The sequence below is a fragment of the Aulonocara stuartgranti genome, assembly GCF_965226115.1.
Source record: "Aulonocara stuartgranti genome assembly, chromosome: 15".
In the NCBI taxonomy this organism is placed as follows: Eukaryota; Metazoa; Chordata; class Actinopteri; order Cichliformes; family Cichlidae; genus Aulonocara; species Aulonocara stuartgranti.
The window spans coordinates 16,364,343-16,388,487 of record NC_138951.1 but is presented as its reverse complement, the minus strand read 5'-3'; the positions used below and the strand labels follow the sequence as shown (position 1 = coordinate 16,388,487).

The window sequence follows — 24,145 nt, the reverse complement described above, 5'->3', positions numbered from 1 at the left end:
ACTGGTCTAACATTAAATCAGAGTGAAAGTAGTAGAAGCATCAGTTTATATTGTGCATAAACAATAATCACCAAGCAGGCACATAATAAGAAGTGTTAGGTTCTGTCTGCCTGTCTGACTGTCTGACTGTCCATCTGTCTGTCTCACTAATGTGGCCAAAAGCAACATTTGGCATCTGTAAAAAAGAAAAAAAAGAAAAAAAAAGAAAAACTCTTTCAGTGAGCTGACGGTGTGTATGTGCATGTATGTCAAGGGGAAACACTTGATGGGTGTAAGCTGCACACTTGGAAGTAACGAAGGAGCCGGTTCTCTATGTGTGTGTGCTGGCGTGTGTGTGATGAGTGGTGGGGTGACATTGTGAACGTGTGTGTGCGATGCTGTGACACATCGCCTACGACTCATTATGGTTTCACTGTGATCAGACGGCAAGGGAGCTGTCAACCACACACACCACACACACACACACACACACACACACACACACACACACACACACACACACACACACACACACAATTCAGACACCTCCGTCGTTACTTGCAGCTCTTGACATCTCCCAGCTCGCACCCCCTCTAGCGCTCCCCTGCAGGACACAAGCACATACAGTGCAAACACACAAAAAGACACACCGAGCACACATATTCATGCACGCACATTAGCACACATGGAAACGCATGCAGATAATCAGAAGGGCATCTACAATTACAGCCCTGTGTGGGGGGATGTTAACGTGTGATTAGTTTATTTTCAATGCGTGTTTGTGTATTTGTTAGTATGTTTGTGTGCTCTGAAATCCTCTTTCTCTTCATTAATGTCAGGCCTGCCTGCCTGTTGTTACTGGATGTGATCACACACAGCAGATCAAAGGAACACAACAGTAAACACTGGGGTGCACATGTGTGTATTTGTGTGTCTTGTGGTGTTTTTTTTTTCTTTTTTAATAACTCAGAACTTTCTTTTTCATGTCATTGATTAAAGTATTTTATAACAATTCCCACATCCCTCTTGTCGCCTGGCCATCACCTGCCTACACCAGTCCACCAGATCAGTCTCTTTGCCACATCCTCATTTGTGTCTCACAGTTGTACAGTCAACTTTGGTTCTGCCTCCTTCTTTATCATCTCTGACCACTCTGGATTTTTTCTTCTTTGCCTATACAAGCAATGCATTAAATCCAGAAATTCCAGCATGGTTTAAGTAGATTTAAACTAACCCACCTTAACCCTTCTTCCCCAACTGGGACCAAAGAAAGACAAATAATCTTGAGTCAATCCAACCTCCTACCCCCAACAGCTGTATTTTGAGTGAGCAGATATCCAGGTCAAGGCTTCCCATTATATGAGCTGGTATATTGGAAATGTTTGCAAATGTCTTTTCTCTTTTGCTTAAGAAGGACAGCTTACCCTTATGCAACCAAAAGCCTTTAGATATACAGTTAAAATGATCAGCATGAATTCTTTCAGCCAGAATAATTGTATAGTCAAAATCTGACATTGCAGCAGCCCTAGTTTGTGACATCTTCATGTGTTACCTCTCCATTCTCCAGTGGGTGAATCTTTGAGTAAAAGGATGTGCAGATGACTTCATCATCTCTGGTGTAGGATGGAGGTCCTGTCCGAGGATTTATGTTGAACCTTGTCAGGCACTCTGTGTCTGTGATAGCATAGTACTGCCAGGGTTCAAAGGTCACGCCATCTATTGAACGCTCTAAGATCCAATTGCCTGCGGACAAAAAAAACGATGGTAAAGAAAACAATGAAATGCTTTCAGTGTGCGATGAGGAGACCAGGGAATATCAATAAAAATAATGAGTGGCACGCAAGTCTCTGTTAAGGTCACGCTGCTTAATATACATAGAAAATTGACAAAACATTCAGTTTCATATTTAACTGTGGTATTCTGGATTGATTAAATGCAAAGTAAAGTGAGTCCTGCTGAACGAAAAAAACAAAACAACTGTGAAGACAACAACAGAAAAATCAAACAAACATGCACTCATAATTTCCATCATCTTTATTATTTTTTGTTTATTGTGTTTCTGTGTGAACTAGCTAGAACATCAACTTTATTTTTGCCCATTATAATTGCTTATTTTATCATGTAAGCACCACATCCCTCCATTATATAGAGTCATGTGAAAAAGCAGGTTTTTCACATTGCTTTCTGCAATACTGTCAAAAATTAGGTTCACCTTTACTATTTCCATAGGAATTAATTAGGGTAAGTAACAGACAGGTGCTGCTAATGAAATATATTTGATTAACTGATAATCAGCAAGCGTGACCACTTCTATTAAGCAGATGGTCTGGATCTGGATGGATTTGGGTCTGTGTTAACACGATGCCACAGACCAGACAACTCTGTAAATTCCCACCAAGGTCAGATCGTGCAGTCCTCTTAAAAACTATAAAGAAAAACCAAGATCTGACAAAGACTCTACAGGCCTCAGTTAACATGTTTAATGGTAAAGATCATGACAGTACAGAGCAGGGGTGTCCTGCAGGTTTTAGATGTGTCCTTGATCCAACACAGCTGATTTAAATGGCTAAATTACCTCCTCAGCATGTCATCAAGTTCTCCAGAGGCCTGGTAATGAACTAATCATTTGATTCAGGTGAGCTGACCCAGGGTGATATCTTAAACCTGCAGGACTCTGGCCCTTGAGGCCTGCAGTTCCCACCCCTGATTTAGAGAAAGACTCAATAAGTAGCACTTGTCTGGAAGTACAATGCTACAAGAACATTGTAACATGGCTTAGGTTTGCAAAGTTGCATCTGAACAAACCACAAGACTTGTGGAACAATGTCCTTTGACGAAATCAAATGGAGATGTGGCCATAATGGATAGCACTGTTTGCCAAGAACATAGTAATTCCATAGGAATTCAACTGTTTTGTCTTTTTCTAGATTACTTTTCAACATATTTAAACCTTCCACCGCCATTTTACTTTAACGTGCTAGTTTGTTGTTTCACATCAGTATTGTTAATCGCTGAGCTAAAGATCCATTTGATTGAATGGAGTCTTCCATTATATGAAGGCTTCTCTGTGGGATGATCATTAGCTTGATGATTAATGCTCCTAAGACGAACCCTGCGCATTAGTCACAGTCCTCTCCTTAAAATGAATCAAAGCAAAAATATTAACACTTCCAGCAGTATGAGACTGATAAAATAACATTTTTATAATTGAACGCATACCTGGGCGAGGTGAGTTGGCTGCCTTTATTATCACATAGGCGATCTGAAAAACCTGAAAGATCCACACAGAAAAAATTCACATCATACCTTGGTTTTAACAATTACACAATTTTTTCACTGTTTTAAGCCTTAATACAGAGCAGTCCAATATTAGAAATCTTTAACAGGGATATGTGAATAAATAAAATGTTACTGTATCTCAGACTGAAAATTCAGTTCTTTTCAGCTTTTTTCTTGCTTCACTGTAACAAATATATGACATTCAATATTTCCCCAAAATTAACAAAAGTTGTGCATGCCTGTGCCTACAGATGAGCAAAAAGTAAAAAAATTCATAGAGAAAATGAAATCCATTAGACCACACTGTCAAATAACACACACGTCTACTCATCACACAGTCTTCCTGTCAGCTTCTCTCCCTTTAATTTATTGCATTAATATCTTAGAAGGCGTTAACATGTTAACACATATTAACACTTGCTGGGGAGCTTTTTTAGCACTTGCAGTAGTGTATCAAGTTCTCCTTATTTTGGGTCAAATTATCTTCATTTCCTTAATTTCTCCCCTGCTCTGCTCGATGGTGAAACATGGAGCAGAGGAGGGCAGCAAAACTCTCACTGCGGAGTTTAACAAGTGAAAATTAAAAAATAAAGCGCACATAAATTGGGTAACTGAATGCTCAGGACTGCACTTTGCCCTTGTTGCTTTTACAGTGCAGTGCAGTAGATTGCAGGTGTTAGGGAGAGGCTTACATGCACGAACACGCCAGCTGTACCGATTGCCAAAAACAGTAAAGAGGGAAACTCAGATTAAAACTCACACAAAGGGAGCATGAGTTTCTCATGTGCTTAAAGCCAATGCTTATTTGCTGCTATAGTAATTTCAAAATATATGAAAATATATATGCAAACCAGCGCTTACAGTAAGCCGGTTTCGTGGTAACTTTAAGCTAGACAACCACAATAAACCAAAAAAACCCCCACCAAACTAAAAGGTTTTTATTTTTCAGTCACTGAATGTTGTTGTCCAGTTTTGCCCGACTTTTTGTATTTATAAAATAGAAATAAAATATTTTATTATGATTTAAATAAAAAAAAATTCCAGATTCGCTCAGCAAGATAAAAGGTCAGCTCACTATAGACAGGTATAAAAATGTACTGTATATGCGAAATTCAGATTTAGGTCAAATGTTTGCTTGAACTATCTTCACCAGGCTGTGCTTCCTTTCTCTATGCAAGCTCATTGGCCTTTCTTCTCAGATGTGGGAAGAAGTGTCACATTGCAGCAATTAGAATAGGGAAAAAGCGTGTGTGTGTGTGTGTGTGTGTGTGTGTGTGTGTGTGTGTGTGTGTGTGTGTGTGAGAGAGAGAGAGCAAAAGAGAGGGAGGGCAAGAGAGAGCGAGAGATTGTGTCATTTAAGTAACCCTATAGCAGTTATTCAAGCCTCCTACAAAGAGTCACTGTTACTTACTGAGAACGGGATGGTGTGTATGTGTGCATGTGTGTGTGTATGTGAAAAGGAGTGATTTCAGGGGTAACTTTTAATATGGTGACAACTTTGGGACAGCTAGGCAGCTCCAGCAGCTAAACATAGATCAACACCACTAACTAATGCACTCTGTGTCTATGTGTGTGCGCGCGCACCCAGGGTTGCATTGTGTCATAGTCTAGGTTTTGATCAAATGTGGATCAGACAAGAGATTTTTTGCAGCCTCTGGAGCTCAACACAGCATCAACAAATAAACAAACCAATAACCATCCTGCAAAATATAAGAGAGCTGTTGAATAAATGTGAATCTCATAGGCATGAAATTTAATTTAATGTCAGATAAATACATTTATGTAGAGCCCATATAAGTATAAAGTTTAATTGGATAGATTCTCAGCTCAAACATTTATTTATTTATTTTTTCCTTTATAGTGCAAGAACTATAAGCTCAAAGTAGCAGGGTGTCAGCGAGTTTCATCAGGTTTTGCATGAGACCTTGTTATTTCCAACTTAAAATGAAGCAAACAAAACATTCTCAATGGATAAAAAAGTGCATCACCAAATGAAAGAAAAAAGAAATTGAAATTTTTGAACAAAAATAAAATGTGGTGGTATTACTACAGAGTTACTGCCTTTCAATACCATTGTATTTGTCACCCCACTTAAAGTACAGTCCAGCAATGTTAACGTCATGTCTATTTTATCTATCTGGTCTATCTTGTGAACCAAAACTTATTTTTATTCTTTGCAGCATAATTATTATTAATTATTAATTGAATTTTAGCTTCAAATATTTACTCTGTCAGTTAGCGGTTCCATATGGTAGTGGTTAACACATTCACCTAACACAGAAAAGTCCTTGATTCAAGACTGGGACAAGAGACAAAAGTCTCTCAGGGAGAAAGGATTCCTGTCAGGAGGGGCATCTGAAATCTTTACCAAATCAAATATGCATATTCTTCTACTGTGGCAACCCTTACTGAATAATGTAGCAGCTGAAAGGAGTTTTACAGCATAATGTTCTACTCTGATCCAAATAGTGGCATGGTGCTTAGCACTGCCACCTCCCAGGACGAAGGTTCTGGGTTTAAATCCGCCACCTTAGAGGGATCTTTCTTTCTGGGTTGAGTTTCTATGTTCTCCCCATGTCTGGGTGGGTATCTCTGTGAATATGTTGTGGCTTGTTGTCTGTCTCTCTGTGTTAGCCCAATGCCAGACTGGAGACCTGACCAGTCCCCCCCACACCCCCCCACCCCACCCAACCCCAAAACACACAAATTTAAATATTAGACAAAGCTAATGCAAATGCAGTTTCTAAATGATGCGGTTAATTATTAAGGGGGAAAAAACAAAACCAACATGGCACTGTGTGAAAAAATGTCCCAAACCTATATAAATGACTATAAATAACTGTAAATGAGTCTTCTTCAGCACTATGGAGGAAATTTGGCACAATCATCTTTGCAGAATTGTTTTAATTCAACCACATTGGAGAGTTTTCAAGGTTGAACCGGCTTTTTAAGATCATGCCATCAAGCACATCAATCAGATTCAGGTCAGGACTTTGACTCGGCCACTCCAAAGGCCTGACCTGAATTCGATTGAGATGCTGTGGCATGATCTTAAAAAGCCGGTTCATTCATTTTGATTTTCTTAGGCCATTCAGAGGTAAAATTGGTGTGTTTTCGATCTAAAGTACCAAAGTACGCTTCAACTTGAGGTCACGAACAGATGGCTGGATATTCACCTTCAGGATGTTTTGGTATACAGCAGGTTGGTTCCATTTACCACAGCAAGACATCCAGGTCCCCTGACGCAGCAGAACAACCCCAGACCTTCAAACTACCACTGTTGCTATGATGTTCCTTTTCTAAAATACTGTGTTAGTTTTATGCTGGATGTTACAGGACTCAAACCTTCTAAAAAGTTGTCTCATCGGTCCACAGAACATTTTCCCAGATGTCTTGGGGATCATTAAGATGTTTTTTGGCAAATGTGAGACAAGCCTTTGTGTTCTATTTGCTCAGCAGTGGTTTTTGTCTTAAAACTCTCCGATGGAAGCCATTTTTGCATACTTATTTTTGATGAACTCTGACTTTAACTGGGATATGTGAAGCCTGTGGTTCTTTAATCTTGTTCTGGGTTCTTTTTTGACCTCCTGGATGAGTCATTGCACTCTTGGAGTAATTTTGGTAGGCCAGTCACTCCTGGGAAGCATCACCACTGTTCCAAATTTTCTCCATTTGTGTATAATGGCTCTCACCTTGATTTATTGGAGTCCTAAGGTCTTAGAAATTGCTTTGTAACCCTTTCCAGGCGGATAGATGTCAGTGACTTTATTTCTCAGGTGTTTCTTTAGATTGTAGCAAGTTGTGTTGCTTTTTGAGATCTTTTAGCTTGCTTCACTTTCGTCAGACAGGTTCTATTTATGTGATTTCTGGATTCAACAGCTCTGCCAGTAATCAGGCCCATGTGTGTTTAGTGAAATTGACACTGAAATAATCACATGTTAATTCAATGACGTTACAAATTTTTACTGATACCATTTAAAAATAAATGGTTTGATACTGGTGCTGAAGCCTTAAACGTTCCAACATGTTAATGCACAGACAGACGGTGCTCTTGTGCAATTAAAAAGTATAAAATTTAACAGCTTTTACTTTTGCGAGAGAATCTGTGTGCTCTGTGTTTTGTTTGAGTTTATAAAAAGTTAAAAAGTGAAACGGTGAGTCATTTGTTCCCCAGGTGAAGTGGAAAATCGTATTTGTTTTTTGGACCGATGAATAATTCTTTGACTCAAAAATAAACTTCTGAATCATTTTAATTTTACATTGCACATTGCTTCAGATAAAAGTGACAAGATTTCAGAGTTGACGTAAATAAAAACACAATAAAAAAGTGTCTTTAAAGTTTACAACATTCACACATATATCTAGATCTCATAGAAATCTTTTTTTTTTTTTAAATGAAAAACTCAGAAAAATATAAATTCATTTCCAAATAGCTCTCATGTATTCCATTGCTGCCATTACATACTTGACAGAAAATCATCATGATATGCCAGGAACTGGCTTTTGGCAGATATTTCAGCGTTACAGCCAACTGAGCACTTAAAATGTTTATTTTAATGCTCAATCGGGCCACTTAAGCCCCGTATCCAGTGTGGCTAGGTTGCCTACAATTAAATAGCCTGTGAAGAATCCATTTTGTCTCAGTGTGATTTGGACACATAGTTACAGCGGTTTTACAGAACAGCTGGCGTTTACAGGTTATTCACATGGAAACGTGTTAAAATCTCTCTGGCCTGATACACTGGCATCAGCCTCCAATTCCTGTTAGTACTCCAGTCAGTTCCAGTGCACAAAAACAGAGCCTGACCAGAAACAAAGTGAGATGAGGTCAGAACAAGATAGTGACCCCAAAATGTAAATAGCAAAAGGTGCTTTGTTGTTGTTGTTATTGTAGTTTTGTTTTTTCCCCCCAGACATAAACACACAGGTGGATATGTCATGAGAGAAACTAGTACGAAGATTTACTGTCACTTCAAATGAAAATGTGTTAACATCTCACAGGACTAATAATGTAGCTGTTGGTCCGGTTCAAAATGGTGTGAATCATCCAGCATCCTTTACTGCCAAACTAAATGCAGGCAAACAAGCTGCAAATAATCAGTGGAACCATTCACTTGTTTTTCACATTTTTGTGCTTTTCCACTAAAAACAATTTGAGAACATATTTTTGAATGTACCAGAAAAAAAAGTCTCGCCAGTCCTGCAGCAAATAAGTTACAGGACTCTGATATTTGAGCAAACTGCAGAAAAAAAACACCCCAACAAGAAATACAAAAAAAATATTGTTTTTCACATAGATTTGAACAGCGAAGCGGCAGCAGTATACACAAACACGGGCCTCGAGATAAGACAGAGGAATGCCCGGCTGTGTAACAGCCTTTTGAAATCCATTCTGTTTAAGTCTGTCACTCTGCCTGAACTGCTCAAAACACACTTGCACATACAAATGAAATGCCTTTATACACTAACACGCTCACTCACAGACTGGGTCGTAATTTGGCCCTAAGCTTTTAAATAGGCTTTACTCTACACAAAACACCAGATGCTGCAATCTCCCACATTCTTGCTTTGGCCCAAGCTACTGTCAGACATTAAACCAGCAAACTTTTATTGGGTACAGCAGATGTTTCATTTACGTCCTCTTAGTTATGATTTTTGTTGGCACTAAAAGTTCTGACTACATCATTTTTTATGTTTGTTATTTTTGAAAAGCTAAACAAGTTTGTCTGTATCGCTTAAAGAAAGAAATACGCATTTAACACATCAAATTTTGAATCAACAATGGTGTGACTTTGTGTAAAATGTGGTGGGAAAAGCAAAAAATATAATTAATTCAGCGTTCTTAGGGTACTGACTAAAATAAGAAGGTAACATAAAGTGACCACAGTATTTTTTTTGTATTTTTCATATTCATTTTGATACTAGCAATATGTTTAGCTCGTGTTAGGTCAGAAGCATGTTTACCACTGTGTTGCATCACCTCTTCTTCAACAACACAAAGCCTTTGCAAACTGTGGAGACCAACTGCAGCAGTTTAGAAAGCACAAAGTTTTCCTTTTTTTGTTTAATACAGGATCTCAGCTGTTCAGCAAACCTTTGGTTTTACTCTTCGCTTCATAAAACATTACATAGGGTGGCACATCTGGACTGCAGGTAGACCAGTGTGGCAACAGGACAACTTTTTGCATGGAGCCATGCTATTTTTAAATTATTTCAGCACTGTCTTCTTGAAATGAGAAAGCATTCCTTGAAAAAGGAACCCTAGATGGTAGCCTGTGTTCCTCCAAAACATTGATATTTTGTTTCTTATTAGTGTTTAATTTGCATATATGCCATATGCACTACTGCACAGGTGCACTGGTGAAAATCCAGAGTCTCTTTTCTTTTGGCAGCACAATGCTGTGTCCATAATTGAAAAAAAAGTTAATAATATTATAATAATTATTATATTAATGATGTAATAGTTGTACACTTCAAATTGAGTCCAGTTTATATGAGCAAAGTCACAGTGAAGGAAAGATGTGTTTCTCAAATTGTTGATATGTTTTTTGTTACTTGATTTTTTTGTCTGTATGGTGGAGTTTTGCTGTGCATTTTCACTGACTGAATGATTTTCAGAAGTGTTTCTGAGCCCATGAAGTAAATTAGATTAGAGATCATGGCTTTAAGAAGATCACAGCCATTCAATATTGGTTTCCAGCTGTGTCCCTTCCACACTGAGATTTCCATACAGATTATCAGTGCTTCAATAACATTTTGTTCTGTAGATGATAAAATCTCTAAAATGTTTGCAAATTAATATTGAGAAAATAGATTCTTATCTGCTAAACTATTAGCCCATACAGTCTCTGACAACTTTTGATGGATATGATAAAGCCTACGCTCCTTATTTGACACCCAATCATGTTACGACTCCAATGCATTCACATTTTGCAACTTTCTCTGCGTACTTGTATTACTTCACATGCATTTCTGTCTTTTTGCATGACCCAATAGTTCAGTATTGTAGAGTAAGTATGTATTGCATTTAACTGTCTTACAATGATTTTAAAATGTTGGGACTGCATGACAAGCATATCCACTCATGGTAAAATAGTCCTAAGACATCTCTTAGTCTAAATGTATTTTATTAGTTATGCCAACTGCAATTCAGAGTTTTATACACCAGCGATGCATGGCCAGAAAGCTCTTAGTTTGGCATGAAAAACTGGAGTTGCAATACTCCAATGATACAGTAAAAAAAAGGGATTTGATTTTTTAATCTTTAAAAAGTAAATTAAACCTCAAAACTAATGAAAGCCCCCCCCCAAAAAATTTTTATTTTTGCAAAGTTAGAAATTATTCTCAAGCCACTCTCCAGAATCTCTGCGGATGGCTTTTAGTGTATTGTCAAGTCTGATGCATCTTCACGCACGGATATGATTCAAGAATTTATCTAAAAATAATGAAGAACATACACAGACATCAACTGTCTGCTTCACACACGGAGTGAAGCACATAGACCCTCAGCTCCCACTCTCTCATTATTTAGTCTTTCTGTCCAGAGAGTCTCAACAATAACAAGAGAGGAAATGAGAGTGGTGATGTCACAGACGATAACAACACACACAAGCCCACTGTCATTTTCCGAGTGAAATGACTGCGGTCGCAGAGGAAATTCAGTGCACTGGAGAGTAAATAGCTTTCTGTTGGTTTGATCGAGCGTCACGCATACAATGAAGCACATTCACACATATGCATTAACAAAAAATTAACCACGTTTAATTTGTAGTCAACGTCTGCAGCATAGATGGAATGTACTATTGCTGTAATTAATACAAAAGCCATTATTTAAATAGGAGAATAAAGAAGTTTCAAATATTCAACTGACCTAAAAGTCTCAGGTTCATGAGAATGCAAATTTTCAATTCTGAAAATACTAAAAACATTAGTAATCATTGAGACTGACTGACACTCGTATCACTTACTTTACTCTCTAAAATCATGAATTCAAAATCAACAAGAGCACTCAGTGCAACTCCCCCCGAAGTACAAAGGCTATATTAAAACTTTGATGTTTTATGATGTTTTTTTTACAACAAGCTGACATTAGTCTGTTTGTACTACAGTACAATGAAGTCCGCCTGTTATGACATCACTGTGATGCTGTAGGGCATTGCTCCATGCCCTTTCATATAATATATTATTCAATATGCTTTCTTAAAAAATTTTTCCAAGGTAAACTTTGACCTTTAGCGCTAACAGTTAAGTTCAAGGTCAAAAAATTAGTTAATGTATATACTCATGTCCCCCAGTGGCATTGTTGTGAAGTTTGACGACGATCCATAAAAAACAGTTGGTAATATAACGTTTTTATTGATCTTCACATTTGTTGTGACCTTGACCTTGACTTTGAGCCTGACTTTCAACAAAATTAAATCAGGTCGAGATGTTACTGGTATCTACAGTCATGCAAAATTAAAAAATACTGGCATGGGCTGATACTCTTTTTCAATCCCAGGGCACCAAACAGTCCAAAGACATGCAACTTGTGGGGATAGGTTAATTGGATAATCCAAATTGCCACTAGGTGTGAATGTGCGAGTGAAAGTGAGTGCGAATGGTTGTCTGTCTCTGTGTGTTGGCCCTGCGACAGACTGGCGACCTGTCCAGGGTGTACCCCGCCTCTCGCCCTATGACAGCTGGGATAGGCTCCAGTGCCCCCCGCGACCCTGAAAAGGATAAGTGGAAGTGAATGGATGGAGGGCACCAAACAGAATACTCCCATTCAGTCAAATGCTGTAGTGTTGCAGAGGAACACTCAAGGTGTCTATTGGCATATCAATTTGACACCACAGGCACAGTCATATCTGATGCCAAGTGGTTAGAAACCTCTTGGACAGAATAACAAAACCCCCTGTGGGATCGTCAGTGGGTGAAGACAGATTGGTTAGAACAAGAAAATAAAAAGCCTTTTAGAACTACCATGGTGGATCACCCAATCCTACAATAATAGCACCAATAACAAATAAGTAATTTATCAAGACGTTAAGATGTAAATTTGACATATTTTAAATAATAAGAATTTAACATTAACCCTTTGGAGTCAGTGGACGAGCTGGGACATCCAAATCACATTACCGGTAAGATGACCTTGCAGTCTCACTCATTGGTAATCTAAGCTCCTTACATAAGCTTTTTAGATATTTTAAGATGTGATAATGATACTATTATGCTGCAAAATAATACATATAAAAGCATATATATGTGTGTGTGTGTGTGTGTGTGTGTGTGTGTGTGTGTGTGTGTGTATGTATGTATGTATGTATGTATGTATGTATGTATGTATGTATGTATGTATATATATATATATATGTCACGGTCCGGGGCAGCGGCCGTGTGGAGAGCGGAAGGAGGACTCAAAACGCAGCACTTATTCAGGTGTGAGGGTGATTTATTGATAATATCCAATATAAAGTGGGGATGGTAAAACAGAACTAAGGATGAACTAACTGGGAGAAACTACACAAAGAAATAGCAAACCTGAGCATGAAGGGAGAACAGCAGGGAGAGCATGCAGGGGATTACACCAGGTATGAACACAGACGACGCGACGAGGAGCAGAGGAAATCACACACTATAAGTACACGAAGAGACACTGGGAAATCACACACAGGTGGGGGAAACAGCTGGACCTGATTAACCTGACGAGACAGGGGAACACTAACACCAGGGACCAACAGAGGGAGCACAAACCCAGAACCCAGTGTCTAAAATCCCAAACACAAACCATCCCAAAACAGCCATGAATAATAATGAAAGTAATAACAATAAAGAACATAAACATAAAGTCACTGAGTCATGGTCGCAGGACCATGACAATATATGTGTGTGTGTGTGTGTGTGTGTGTGTGTGTGTGTGTGTGTGTGTGTGTGTATATATATATATATATATATATATATATATATGAACAAAAAAAAAAAACACCCAGCACGCCCCTGCGGGCGGTTTATCCTTCAAGCTCGGGTCCTCTACCAGAGGCCTGGGAGCTTGAGGGTCCTGCGCAGTATCTTAGCTGTTCCCAGGACTGCGCTCTTCTGGACAGAGATCTCCGATGTTGTTCCCGGAATCTGCTGGAGCCACTCGCCTAGCTTGGGAGTCACCGCACCTAGTGCTCCGATTACCACGGGGACCACCGTTACCTTCACCCTCCACATCCTCTCGAGCTCTTCTCTGAGCCCTTGGTATTTCTCCAGCTTCTCGTGTTCCTTCTTCCTGATATTGCTGTCATTCGGAACCGCTACATCGATCACTACGGCCGTCTTCTTCTGTTTGTCTACCACCACTATGTCCGGTTGGTTAGCCACCACCATTTTGTCCGTCTGTATCTGGAAGTCCCACAGGATCTTAGCTCGGTCATTCTCCACCACCCTTGGGGGCATCTCCCATTTTGACCTCGGGACTTCCAGATTATACTCGGCACAGATGTTCCTGTACACTATGCCGGCCACTTGGTTATGGCGTTCCATGTATGCCTTGCCTGCTAGCATCTTGCACCCTGCTGTTATGTGCTGGATTGTCTCTGGGGCATCTTTACACAGCCTGCACCTGGGGTCTTGCCTGGTGTGATAGACCCCAGCCTCTATGGATCTTGTGCTCAGAGCTTGTTCTTGTGCTGCCATGATTAGTGCCTCTGTGCTGTCTTTCAGTCCAGCTTTGTCCAGCCACTGGTAGGATTTCTGGATATCAGCCACCTCCTCTATCTGCCGGTGGTACATACCGTGCAGGGGCCTGTCCTTCCATGATGGTTCCTCGTCTCCCTCCTCTTTCTTGGGTTTCTGCTGCCTGAGGTATTCACTGAGCACTCGGTCAGTTGGGGCCATCTTCCCAATGTATTCTTGGATGTTCCTTGTCTCATCCTGGACTGTGGTGCTGACACTCACCAGTCCCCAGCCCCCTTCCTTCCGCTTAGCGTACAGCCTCAGGGTGCTGGACTTGGGGTGAAACCCTCCATGCATGGTAAGGAGCTTTCTTGTCTTTATGTCAGTGGCTTCGATCTCCTCCTTTGGCCAGCCTATTACCCCAGCAGGGTACCTGATCACGGGCAGGGCGTACGTGTTGATGGCCCGGATCTTGTTCTTACCATTCAGCTGACTCCTCAGGACTTGCCTGACCCTCTGCAGGTACTTGGTGGTTGCAGCTTTTCTAGCGGCCTCTTCATGGTTCCCATTCGCCTGCGGAATCCCCAAGTACTTGTAACTGTCCTCTATGTCTGCAATGTTGCCTTCTGGTAGTTCAATCCCCTCAGTTCTGACTACCTTCCCTCTCTTTGTTACCATCCGACTACACTTCTCCAGTCCGAACGACATTCCAATGTCATTGCTGTATAGCCTGGTAGTGTGGATCAGTGAATCGATGTCTCGTTCACTCTTGGCATACAGCTTGATGTCATCCATGTACAGGAGGTGGCTGACAACTGCTCCGTTCCGTAGTCGGTATCCGTAGCCAGTCTTGTTAATGATCTCACTGAGGGGGTTCAGGCCTATGCAGAACAGCAGTGGGGACAGAGCATCTCCTTGGTAGATCCCGCACTTGATGGTGACTTGTGCTATGGGCTTGGAGTTGGCCTCTAGTGTTGTACGCCACATCCCCATTGAGTTCCTGATGAAGGCTCTTAGGGTCCCATTGATCTTGTACAATTCTAGGCATTCCAGTATCCAGCTGTGGGGCATTGAGTCATAGGCCTTCTTGTAATCAATCCAGGCAGTGCACAGGTTGGTCAGTCTGGTCTTGCAGTCTCGGCTGATTGTTCTGTCTACCAGTAGCTGGTGTTTTGCGCCTCTGGTATTCTTGCCAATTCCTTTCTGTGTCCCGCTCATGTATTGACCCATGTGCCTGTTCATCTTAGCCGATATGATGCCTGACAGGAGCTTCCATGTAGTACTGAGGCAGGTTATTGGTCGGTAGTTGGAGGGGACCGGTCCCTTCTTGGGGTCCTTGGGGATCAGGACCGTCTGGCCTTCAGTTAGCCATTCCGGGTGTCTCTCGTTAACTAGCAGCTGGTTCATTTGTGCTGCCAGACGCTCGTGGAGTGCAGTCAGCTTCTTCAGCCAGTAGGCATGAACCATGTCGGGCCCTGGTGCTGTCCAACTCTTCATACTGGAGACCCTTTCTTGGATATCTGCCACTGTGATGGTTACTGGACCCTGTTCAGGGAGGTCGCTGTGGTCTGCCCTCAGATCCTCTAGCCACTGAGCATTGCCGTTATGGGTTGCATCCTTCTCCCATATGCTCTTCCAGTATTGCTCCGTCTCCAGCCTTGGTGGTGCTGTTCTCTTATTGTTCCCTTGCCACTGAGAGTACACCTTTGCTGGTTCTGTGGAGAACAGCTGGTTTATTCTCCTGCCTTCTATCTCTCTGGTGTACCTCCTCAAGCGGCTGGCCAAGGCTGTGAGTCTTTGCTTGGCAGTTTCCAAGGCCTCAGGTATGGACAGCTTGCTGTATTTCTTAGGCACCTTATTTGTCGCACCTTTCTGCAACTCCGTTAGTTGGCTAACCTCCCTCCGTGCTACTTTGATCTTGCCCTCTAGCCTACTTCTCCATGGAGGGTACTGCCCCTTGTCGCAGTTCAACTTGTAGCCAAGCATCTCACTGATCACTGCTGCCGTATTGTAGATCAGCTTGTTAGTGTCGGTAATCGTGGTTGTAGGTATTGCCCGTAGTGCTGCATTAACATCATCTAGCAGACCTTCTTAGGGTACTTCACGTAATCTTGGTAACCGGCTACGGGGGATCCAGGTTTCAAGCTTGGCCATGATCCTATTTTTCAGGTCAGTTCCTCTCGCACTCAACGATCCTTCTCCTATCGCACTTGGGGCTATGTACCCAATCTCGGGTGGGGGTGATGATATCTCCCCCCTGACCTGGCGTCCTTACTCCTCCTTGCCGTAGCATTTGTGTTGTACCTCGTCAATCTCTAGCTGTGAGAGCAGTCCCTTCTTTCGAATGTTGGAACACTGAGCTACTAGTTGTTTCGCCGTCATTGTGGATGTTGGGTATCGAAGAATCCATAGGTCCCTCATCCTATTCATGTAGCCCCTTCCGCCGGGGTTACTTGCGTAGTAGCATTCCAACAACGCCCTGTTTTCGTCTCTTGCCCACCGATGCCTTCTTGTTCCAGTAGCCCACTTTTCGTCAGGGTGCCCTGGTTCCTGGCTTCCTTGCGATTCTACTGTTCCCGTGTTTGCCTTCGACTTACCCTCGTCTGTGTAAACAGGTTTACCTGGATCAGCCCTTTTGTGACCCCTGGACCCCGTGAGTAGGAGAGTGAGCTGAGCTGCTTGTGTGGAGACTGTTTGGACAGGGAGCAGAGCGAGTGCGAAGAAGTGTCTCCCCAGCCTATTGATCCCCGGGACCCTGGTGTTTCCCCCCTCCCTTCACGTGTATATAGCGCACCAGTGTGATTAATAAAGTGTCGTTGAACTGTGCTACCTCAGTCTGCGCCTGAGTCCGTTCCACCCCCGTGACAACTCCAGAGACAGGTGTGTGTGCGTGTGTGTATTTGTGAGACCACTGAAGCCTTAATATTTATTCAGTAGACGCACCACAGTGGTGAAAGGTGTGATTGATGGGCCTAAAGTCATTATTATTTCAAGATGGCTGTTACTCTTCTTCCTGTGCAGGGCTGTAATTACGTTCAGGAAAAAAAGAGCAAGCAAGAAAAGGAAAAAGCACTCTTCACATTTGCCTCACTTTGTTGCAGTTTTCTTTGTGGCTCTAAATTCAGTATGAATAGTAGGACTCTGACCAGAAATACTACAATATTCATATGTGACATCAGTATTCAACTCTTACTTTTTGTTTGTTTCACTACTTTTTTGTTGTCATTTCGCTTAACAAACTACACTTTAAACTGTGAGGGTCATTCCATCACATCCACTTTCATCCATCATTGTCTTAAACGTGTGGGATTATGTTAGAATAGAAATCTTAAAATTTGAAAAAAGGCAACTAGGAGGGTTTTATTCTGCTTGTTGTGGATACAGCTAGTTGCTGTAATTTCAGTTCTTTGATGATTTCCCATTGATTATGTTTTGTCAGTCAAACGGGTCCAGTTTACCTGTGAAGTAAAAGTGAAATCTACTACCACCACCTGCAATTTCTATTAGTGTTATGACAAATATCCTCTATGAATAGAGCACAGCACTGCTAGTTAGCAGTTTGATTTTAATGAGCCACAAGACAGCAGTCACCACCAGACTATTAACTGATTTGAATAACCCAAGTCCATTTTATTAACTCCGGATATATTTGACTGAAACAAACATTATTTGCAAGACGTTGCCATATAAAAATTACTTTATTTTTATTATAACAAAAAACTTTAAATTCCATTTGAAAAACATGTGATCCAATTATTTTTGGAGCAATGTACTGCCATTAAATTAACAGATTCTTTTTCAGTCATCATCATTTTCATAATTTCTCTGCTCCATGTCTGTCTTTTCACTTTATCTTGTTTATTTAATTATTTATTTTTATTCCACAGTTCTGCTGCTCCATTTTACACTTTTGCAGCCTTTTGTAGATCAGGTGGAGCAGTGCGGCATGAGGTTAAATAACTAGTTAGAAATAAGTCATGTAATAACTTTTTTGGTAGATTTTCTTTGTGTTTAGGCTCTGACAAGCTGACCTGCACTGCTGCAGAGGTTTACTTCTCTTTATGGATTTAGTTACCTGGATTTAAATTTCAGCAGATGTTAAATGAGGTATCATGGTTGAGCCCAATCCTTAGACAGCAGATAATGCAGAATCTAATCAGTATCATCAGCTTACATACGAAAGGCCTCAATATAACCTATGAACGCCACAGTCTGTCCAGAATCAGTCCAACTTAGCACATTACTACAAACGTCACCTCAGAACTCCGAACTAACCTTTAATCAGCCTCTACTAAACTGTAGCAAACTGCCTAGTAAAGTATTTAAATGCAACTTTTAAATAACTCTAATTTTTCTTCTTCGATTTAGGACAGAATCACAACCGCAACTTTACATCTGCACCATGAACGCATCACATGGATTAGAAAGAGAAAAGGATGCATTAGATGTGTAAAAAGGCTGGAGGTTAACTGCTGTTTCTTCTTTATATGTTTAAAATGAATTTAAAGACATATTTCCAGTCCACTATAACAGGCGCCAGAAGGGATGAGCAAGTTACAATTTCTAGACCTGGATTTTTTTACATAACCCTATAATAGTAAAGTATGAATTTTGATCGGCTGACATCAAAAACATACTTAATAAAGTCAAATAGGGATCAGAAAATCAGAAATTGTTAACCCGAGTTAGTTTTCAGCTTTTTCATGAATATTGGTGTTTTTATTAGACATCTAAAATTAATCTCTTTTTTTTTTTTTTTTACTTTTAGACCAATTTTTGACTGACTTCTCTTAATGAAGCCATGGATTCTCATAAACTAAATCTTCTATTCTCATTACTTTTATTCTCATAACATCTATATAATTACAATCTGGCAGTCTTATCTATTTAATCACACTTCTAAACTAAACTAAATGTCCTAAATCAGCCCATGCCAGTACACAGCCACTCAATCACAGAGATTCCTGCCAAGCTTTCCAAGTCAAAAATGGAAGCCAATATTTAAAGCGTGGCACACAAGATTATGAAGTGATTAATAGCAAAGTTGGTTTAACTAATTCCAGCTCTACTGAAACAGTTCTGTGTAGCTTAAAACCCTGATGACATATCAATGACACATTTTGTACACCGCACCTTTAAATGACTAACTGCAGTAATCACTTTAATTGCAGAGAAAATAAAATCCAAGCTAAGCTGACCATGACAGCATGCAGCACAGGGTGTTAATGTAGCTCTGGGAAGACAGTGTTTGTACGTGCAACATCCTGACGGAAAAGGAACACAGTGGCAGAAAAGGGATGAGCTTGATGGATCAAGCACCTGGCAGCTGAATGCATCTGCGCTCAGTGTGAATCCAATCATATGTGCACAAACAGAAAGCAAATGAAAAGAATTTGACTCATTAAAATAAGCATTTGTGTGAGTACGTCTGATTCTAATGGAAAGCTGAGATTGTGGATCTCCATATAAATCAATTTAGGAAAAGCTAAATATTACTTCTAAAACTAAAAGTAAACTGAGCGAAAATTAAAAAAAAAAAAGGTATACATGTCTAGTGAAACATATTCCTTTTAGTAAGAGTTTTTAAATATCTGTATGTCTGAATGTATAATACACTTATACAACACAGCAATTAAATAATGATTCTGAAGCTGTTAAATGAACCTTAACAAATGAAAAAAGTGTGTAAAAAAAGGGACATTGCAAACAGCGATTGATGTTTATATACAGTGGAACCCCGAGTTACGAATACCCCGTTTCACGAAAAATTCAAGTCACGAAGGCACTGAACAGCAATATTTTTGCCCATGTTACGGCAAAATGCCCGAGTAACAAAATCCACTGGCTCTGATTGGCTGAGCCTACAATGCCCACAATGCCTTCCGAATCATGTGACAACTAGGGCTGGGTATCGTCACTGATTTCTAGAATCGATTCGATTCTGATTCACAAGGTCCCGAAACGATTCGATCCACGATTCGATTCAATTCGATTTGTATCTGGGAAATTTTGCCTCAGACAGTCAGAAATATTATAATTCAGATCAGTACATTTACATATTTTTGTATCTATAAAATGGAAGCTGACACTCGCAAGACTTTATGAAAGGTGTGAGCATCACAGCAGATGTCTTTGTGTCAAAGTAGCTGAAGATAAAACACAGAAAAACATGAAAGTGATTTTCCTGGCCTGGATTTTATAAAAATATTCTGCAGTACATCAAAAACGAAAGAAAACGATTAATCAACATATGAACGTTACCTCTGAAGTTACAGCAGTTTTATTAGAGACACAGCTAAGCGTTTTGCATTTGAAGCCCATTGAACAGCAGAAATTAGGTTTTCTTTTCGGAAGTAAGTAAAAGGAAAAAAACAGCGGCCGACAGCGCTGTAAACAACAGTAGACTTGTGCGTAACAAGCAAGCGAATAATGCAGAAAACAGATTTTGGGGATAGACGGGAAACTGTTCTTGAAGTACAGAGAGAGAGAGAGAGAGAGAGCTGTGCATGATGTCTGATTTTATCATGTTGGAAGCAAAACACCAAAAGTCAGAGGGAGTCCATGACAATGTTTATGTGAAGCATAGTTTGCTGCTTCTTTTGCTGCTGGTTCAGTCAGTATTGTTTGGAGAGAGATAAAACTAACAGCTTTAGAATCAGCGCAAAAAGGGCGTAAACACAAAGCGCGGACCCGCCGACAGATCAGAATCAGCGAGCTGTCGGCTTTCAGCCCCGACCGTGTCCGTGCCATTGGGTGAGAAAGCCACATCTCACTGATTCTGATCTGCGGTCCGCGCTTTGTGTTTACATTTATGTGCACGTGTTCCTGCTCTCATTCACTGTTTTAGCTGTTTGGTGGTTGTTAAAATTTTGTGAGGTTTCACCTGAGATTCTGGCGTTTCAGGTAAAATAAATTTATATTAAAAAATCGATTCAGGATTTTAATGAATCGATATCACGTTATCCAAGCCAGAATCTATTTTAATCGATAAATCGATTATCAAAACCCACCCCTAGTGACAACCCCTTGGCTTCCGTACTTGCGCTTCGCTGTTCCACTTGAACAACGTATTGTTGTTCTAGTTAGGATTAGCCTATAGCCTATCGTTCAGCATGGCCTCAGTCAAAACGCACGATCGGTGCTTCGACTTACGAAAGACCCTCGGGAACGAATTAATTTTGTAAGTCGGGGTTCCACTGTACTGACAAGACACATTTCTGATGCGGCATCAAGTGAAGGTGCGCCTTCAGAGAATGAACATGCTGCAATAGCACACATGCATGAGCATTTGTGTACTTAGAATTTCTGCTTGGACTACATTGAATACCCCTTAAATACCCCTTGATAAAGAGGATTTTGCCCTTTATTCATTTTTTTTTAAAAAGCGGTTTGATATCACATCACAAACCTAAAAACATAAATTACTGAACTTCAATAACTTAGTGAAACTTAAAAGAGTGTGTTTAATATATAAAGTCTTACACTCCCTTGCTCCACCACCACTAAAGCAGTTCATTTGGCATAAAGAAAGCTCAGACAGGACCACTCGAGCTACAATCCGAGGAGACTTGTTTATACCCCACAGACAGACAGCATTTGGGCAGAACGTCCTCTCTGTCAAGGGAGGCCATCTGTGGAACAGTCTTCCTCAACCCATTAGAGAATGCTCTACACTCAATTTGTTTAAGGCAAAGGTTAAAAACTGGGTATGGACAAATCAAGTGTGTGATCATGTATGAGTTGTATAGTTTTAATGTTTTATTTGGGAACAGAATGGTGTGTATGTGTAAGTTTGGTGATGGAGTTTTTATTATGAATGAATGATGAATTTTTATGAATTATTATGTCTATTTTTTATGCTTAAGGACAACAGATGGAAATTAGCCCTTGGCTATAATCTGGCATGTTTACATTCATGTAATTTTTTTTTTTTTACATTTATGTTCATTAACATGCACTGTCCTAAATAAATAAATAAATAAACCTGTCACAAAGCTGAATTATTGGGTCACAGCTATGCATTTATTGCTGCATGTTTTGGGCTAAGTATGAAAGGTTGGGCAGTAATTAGTAAATTATTAATTTTATAAGGATTTCAATTTTACATGCAGTAATTGCAATTACAAGCATGTGGTTATTTACCTTAAAGAATGAAAATGACATGAATGAAACCTCACAGAGAATGGAGGAATAATTCCCGATTAAAAAATATTTTAAGCTTATGCCAGCCCTGGTGCAGCCCCTTAGTTAATGCTGCATCTGAAACCAGCCATCTTTAAGCATCCCACCCTGCCTCCACTTCTCCAACATATAAAGCTAGACAGTATTTAGAAACAAAAAACAAACACAGATATAGAAAATCTTATCTGTACCTCCTGGTCTTACACAAGTCTCTGGTACAGTCCCAAGCTCAGGCTTCCTGATGGCTTTTTGTACTCAGTCACTCAATTAATGACTAATTGAGTGATTGAGTTGAAATGTCAGATCAGAAAGGATCCAGGAAATGTTCATTTGATGAAAACTTGTGACTGACAAGTCTTTAGCCAACAAGCATGCATTTTCACACTCACATCCACTCCTCGCTTGTCACATCTGATTTCAAAACATAAAGTGATGGTGAAAACACTCAAGGCTTTGTAACATGATTTGGATTTGCCAACCAGCGAGTGACTTCGAGGTGAGCCCAACCATCTTTTATTACGTCTGTATCTGCAAACAGAAATCAGGGCTTGTGATTCCTACCTCCTAGTCTCTGGTACCCCGGGTGCTGACAATCAGGTATAAAATGAGGAAAAGTTGTACATTTCTCCTATATAATATGTGCTTGTGTGTGTTCTTGGGTGTCTGCTGACATTATTTCTATATTGGCGAATTATGCACGTGTGTCATCACTAAAGGAATCTGTCGAATGATGAAACTGCTGCCCGTTTGTTATTCTAAGACTTTGTACCTTAGAAAATCAATGCTTAAATTTGATGATGCAAGCTGATAAAGACAAGTAACCCGGTTCAATACAAATAAATAAATAAAACAGAAAAGAGGCATGCAGTGAAAGTACGTGAACAGCGTTTCACTCATAATGAATGTGTGTTTTCTACCTGTTTCAAGTCCAGTGTGATTGTCACATAGTGGTACTCCATTCCATTCTTTATCGACGGACTCTGCCACCAACGATTGGTTCCATCTATGGCATACTCTACGGGATGATGTTCTGTAAGCACACACAGAAACAGTTTATTTTAAATATCTCAGGTATTTTCATCTTGCATTCTACATTGTTCTAAAGTGAAAATGTAGTACTCTACAATTTTTCTCCACCCTGGCATTTGAGACGTTCAAAGCCAGATATCAAAAGCACATTTGTCCACCTCGTAAAAGAAGTAGTAATAGATTTCCTTCCCATTTAGTAATATTTGATTTCACTTCTGAATAAGAAAAAATGTCAGTGCATTTGCACAGTCTTCTTCTGGGTGCTATTACAAGTCTATAGAACAGTTTTAATAGAGCAGGAAGATAAAAATGCATCGCCACTATAATTTATTATAAAGCAAAGGTCACAATCAAGCATTTTATTTATGCGTTATATGCAGAATCGTTTTGGTGCTTATAGGTGTGTTAATGAAGGTTTTTAAGAGCAGACATGTTTTTTCAGCTTGACTGGCACCTGTCAGTCATCTGGCTACTTACCTGTGACATTTCAGTTAAAAGTAATGGAAATGATCTATAACAAAATAAAGGTATTGTACTTATCTTGCTCTTTCCTACCCTGCTGTGTGGCATTAGAAGAACACAGTAAAGAAAATTATTTTACAGAAAGCAAATAAAGAATGGACAAAACACTAAAACCACGATATAGAAAATGAATATTCACCTAGGGCAGGGGTCGGCAACCTGCGGCTTATACTTATACTGTGGCTCGGCGTGGTTTGGTAAAATAAATTAGAAGTATTTAGCTGAAGTGTATTTTATTTATGTTAGTTCTTTTTTTTAACTTGTACTTCTAAATTGGAAGATTATTGTGATATTGAAATATAAAAATAAAATTATATTTTATTATTTTTTCATCGTTCAAAATAAGCGTCACACTCGTGGGAGCCGGTGTACCCGCAGAAACGCCGTGCATTTATCGAGATTTTTAATCCCAGGTAGGTCAATTATGGATCTTCGGATCCACATTATGTCAGCAGCTCCACCGTGAACTATGTTAAAAACAAACACCGCTCACGCCTCACAGATGACAGCTTAC

The 24,145-nt window shown here is 40.0% G+C and overlaps 1 protein-coding gene across 3 annotated transcripts in view; it reads right to left on the bottom strand.

The window, feature by feature from the left end:
• The window catches only part of lama2 (laminin, alpha 2), a 233,467-nt gene that overhangs the window by 161,515 nt on the left and 47,807 nt on the right, over nt 1-24,145 (bottom strand). For all 3 annotated transcript variants that reach the window (XM_082506113.1, XM_082506112.1, XM_082506111.1), the window contains exons 3-5: nt 22,998-23,110; nt 3,199-3,250; nt 1,532-1,722 (exon numbers count right to left, since the gene is read on the bottom strand). In XM_082506113.1, the coding sequence (XP_082362239.1) occupies nt 1,532-1,722; nt 3,199-3,250; nt 22,998-23,110 (356 nt within the window). The remainder of the gene's footprint in view (nt 1-1,531; nt 1,723-3,198; nt 3,251-22,997; nt 23,111-24,145) is intronic.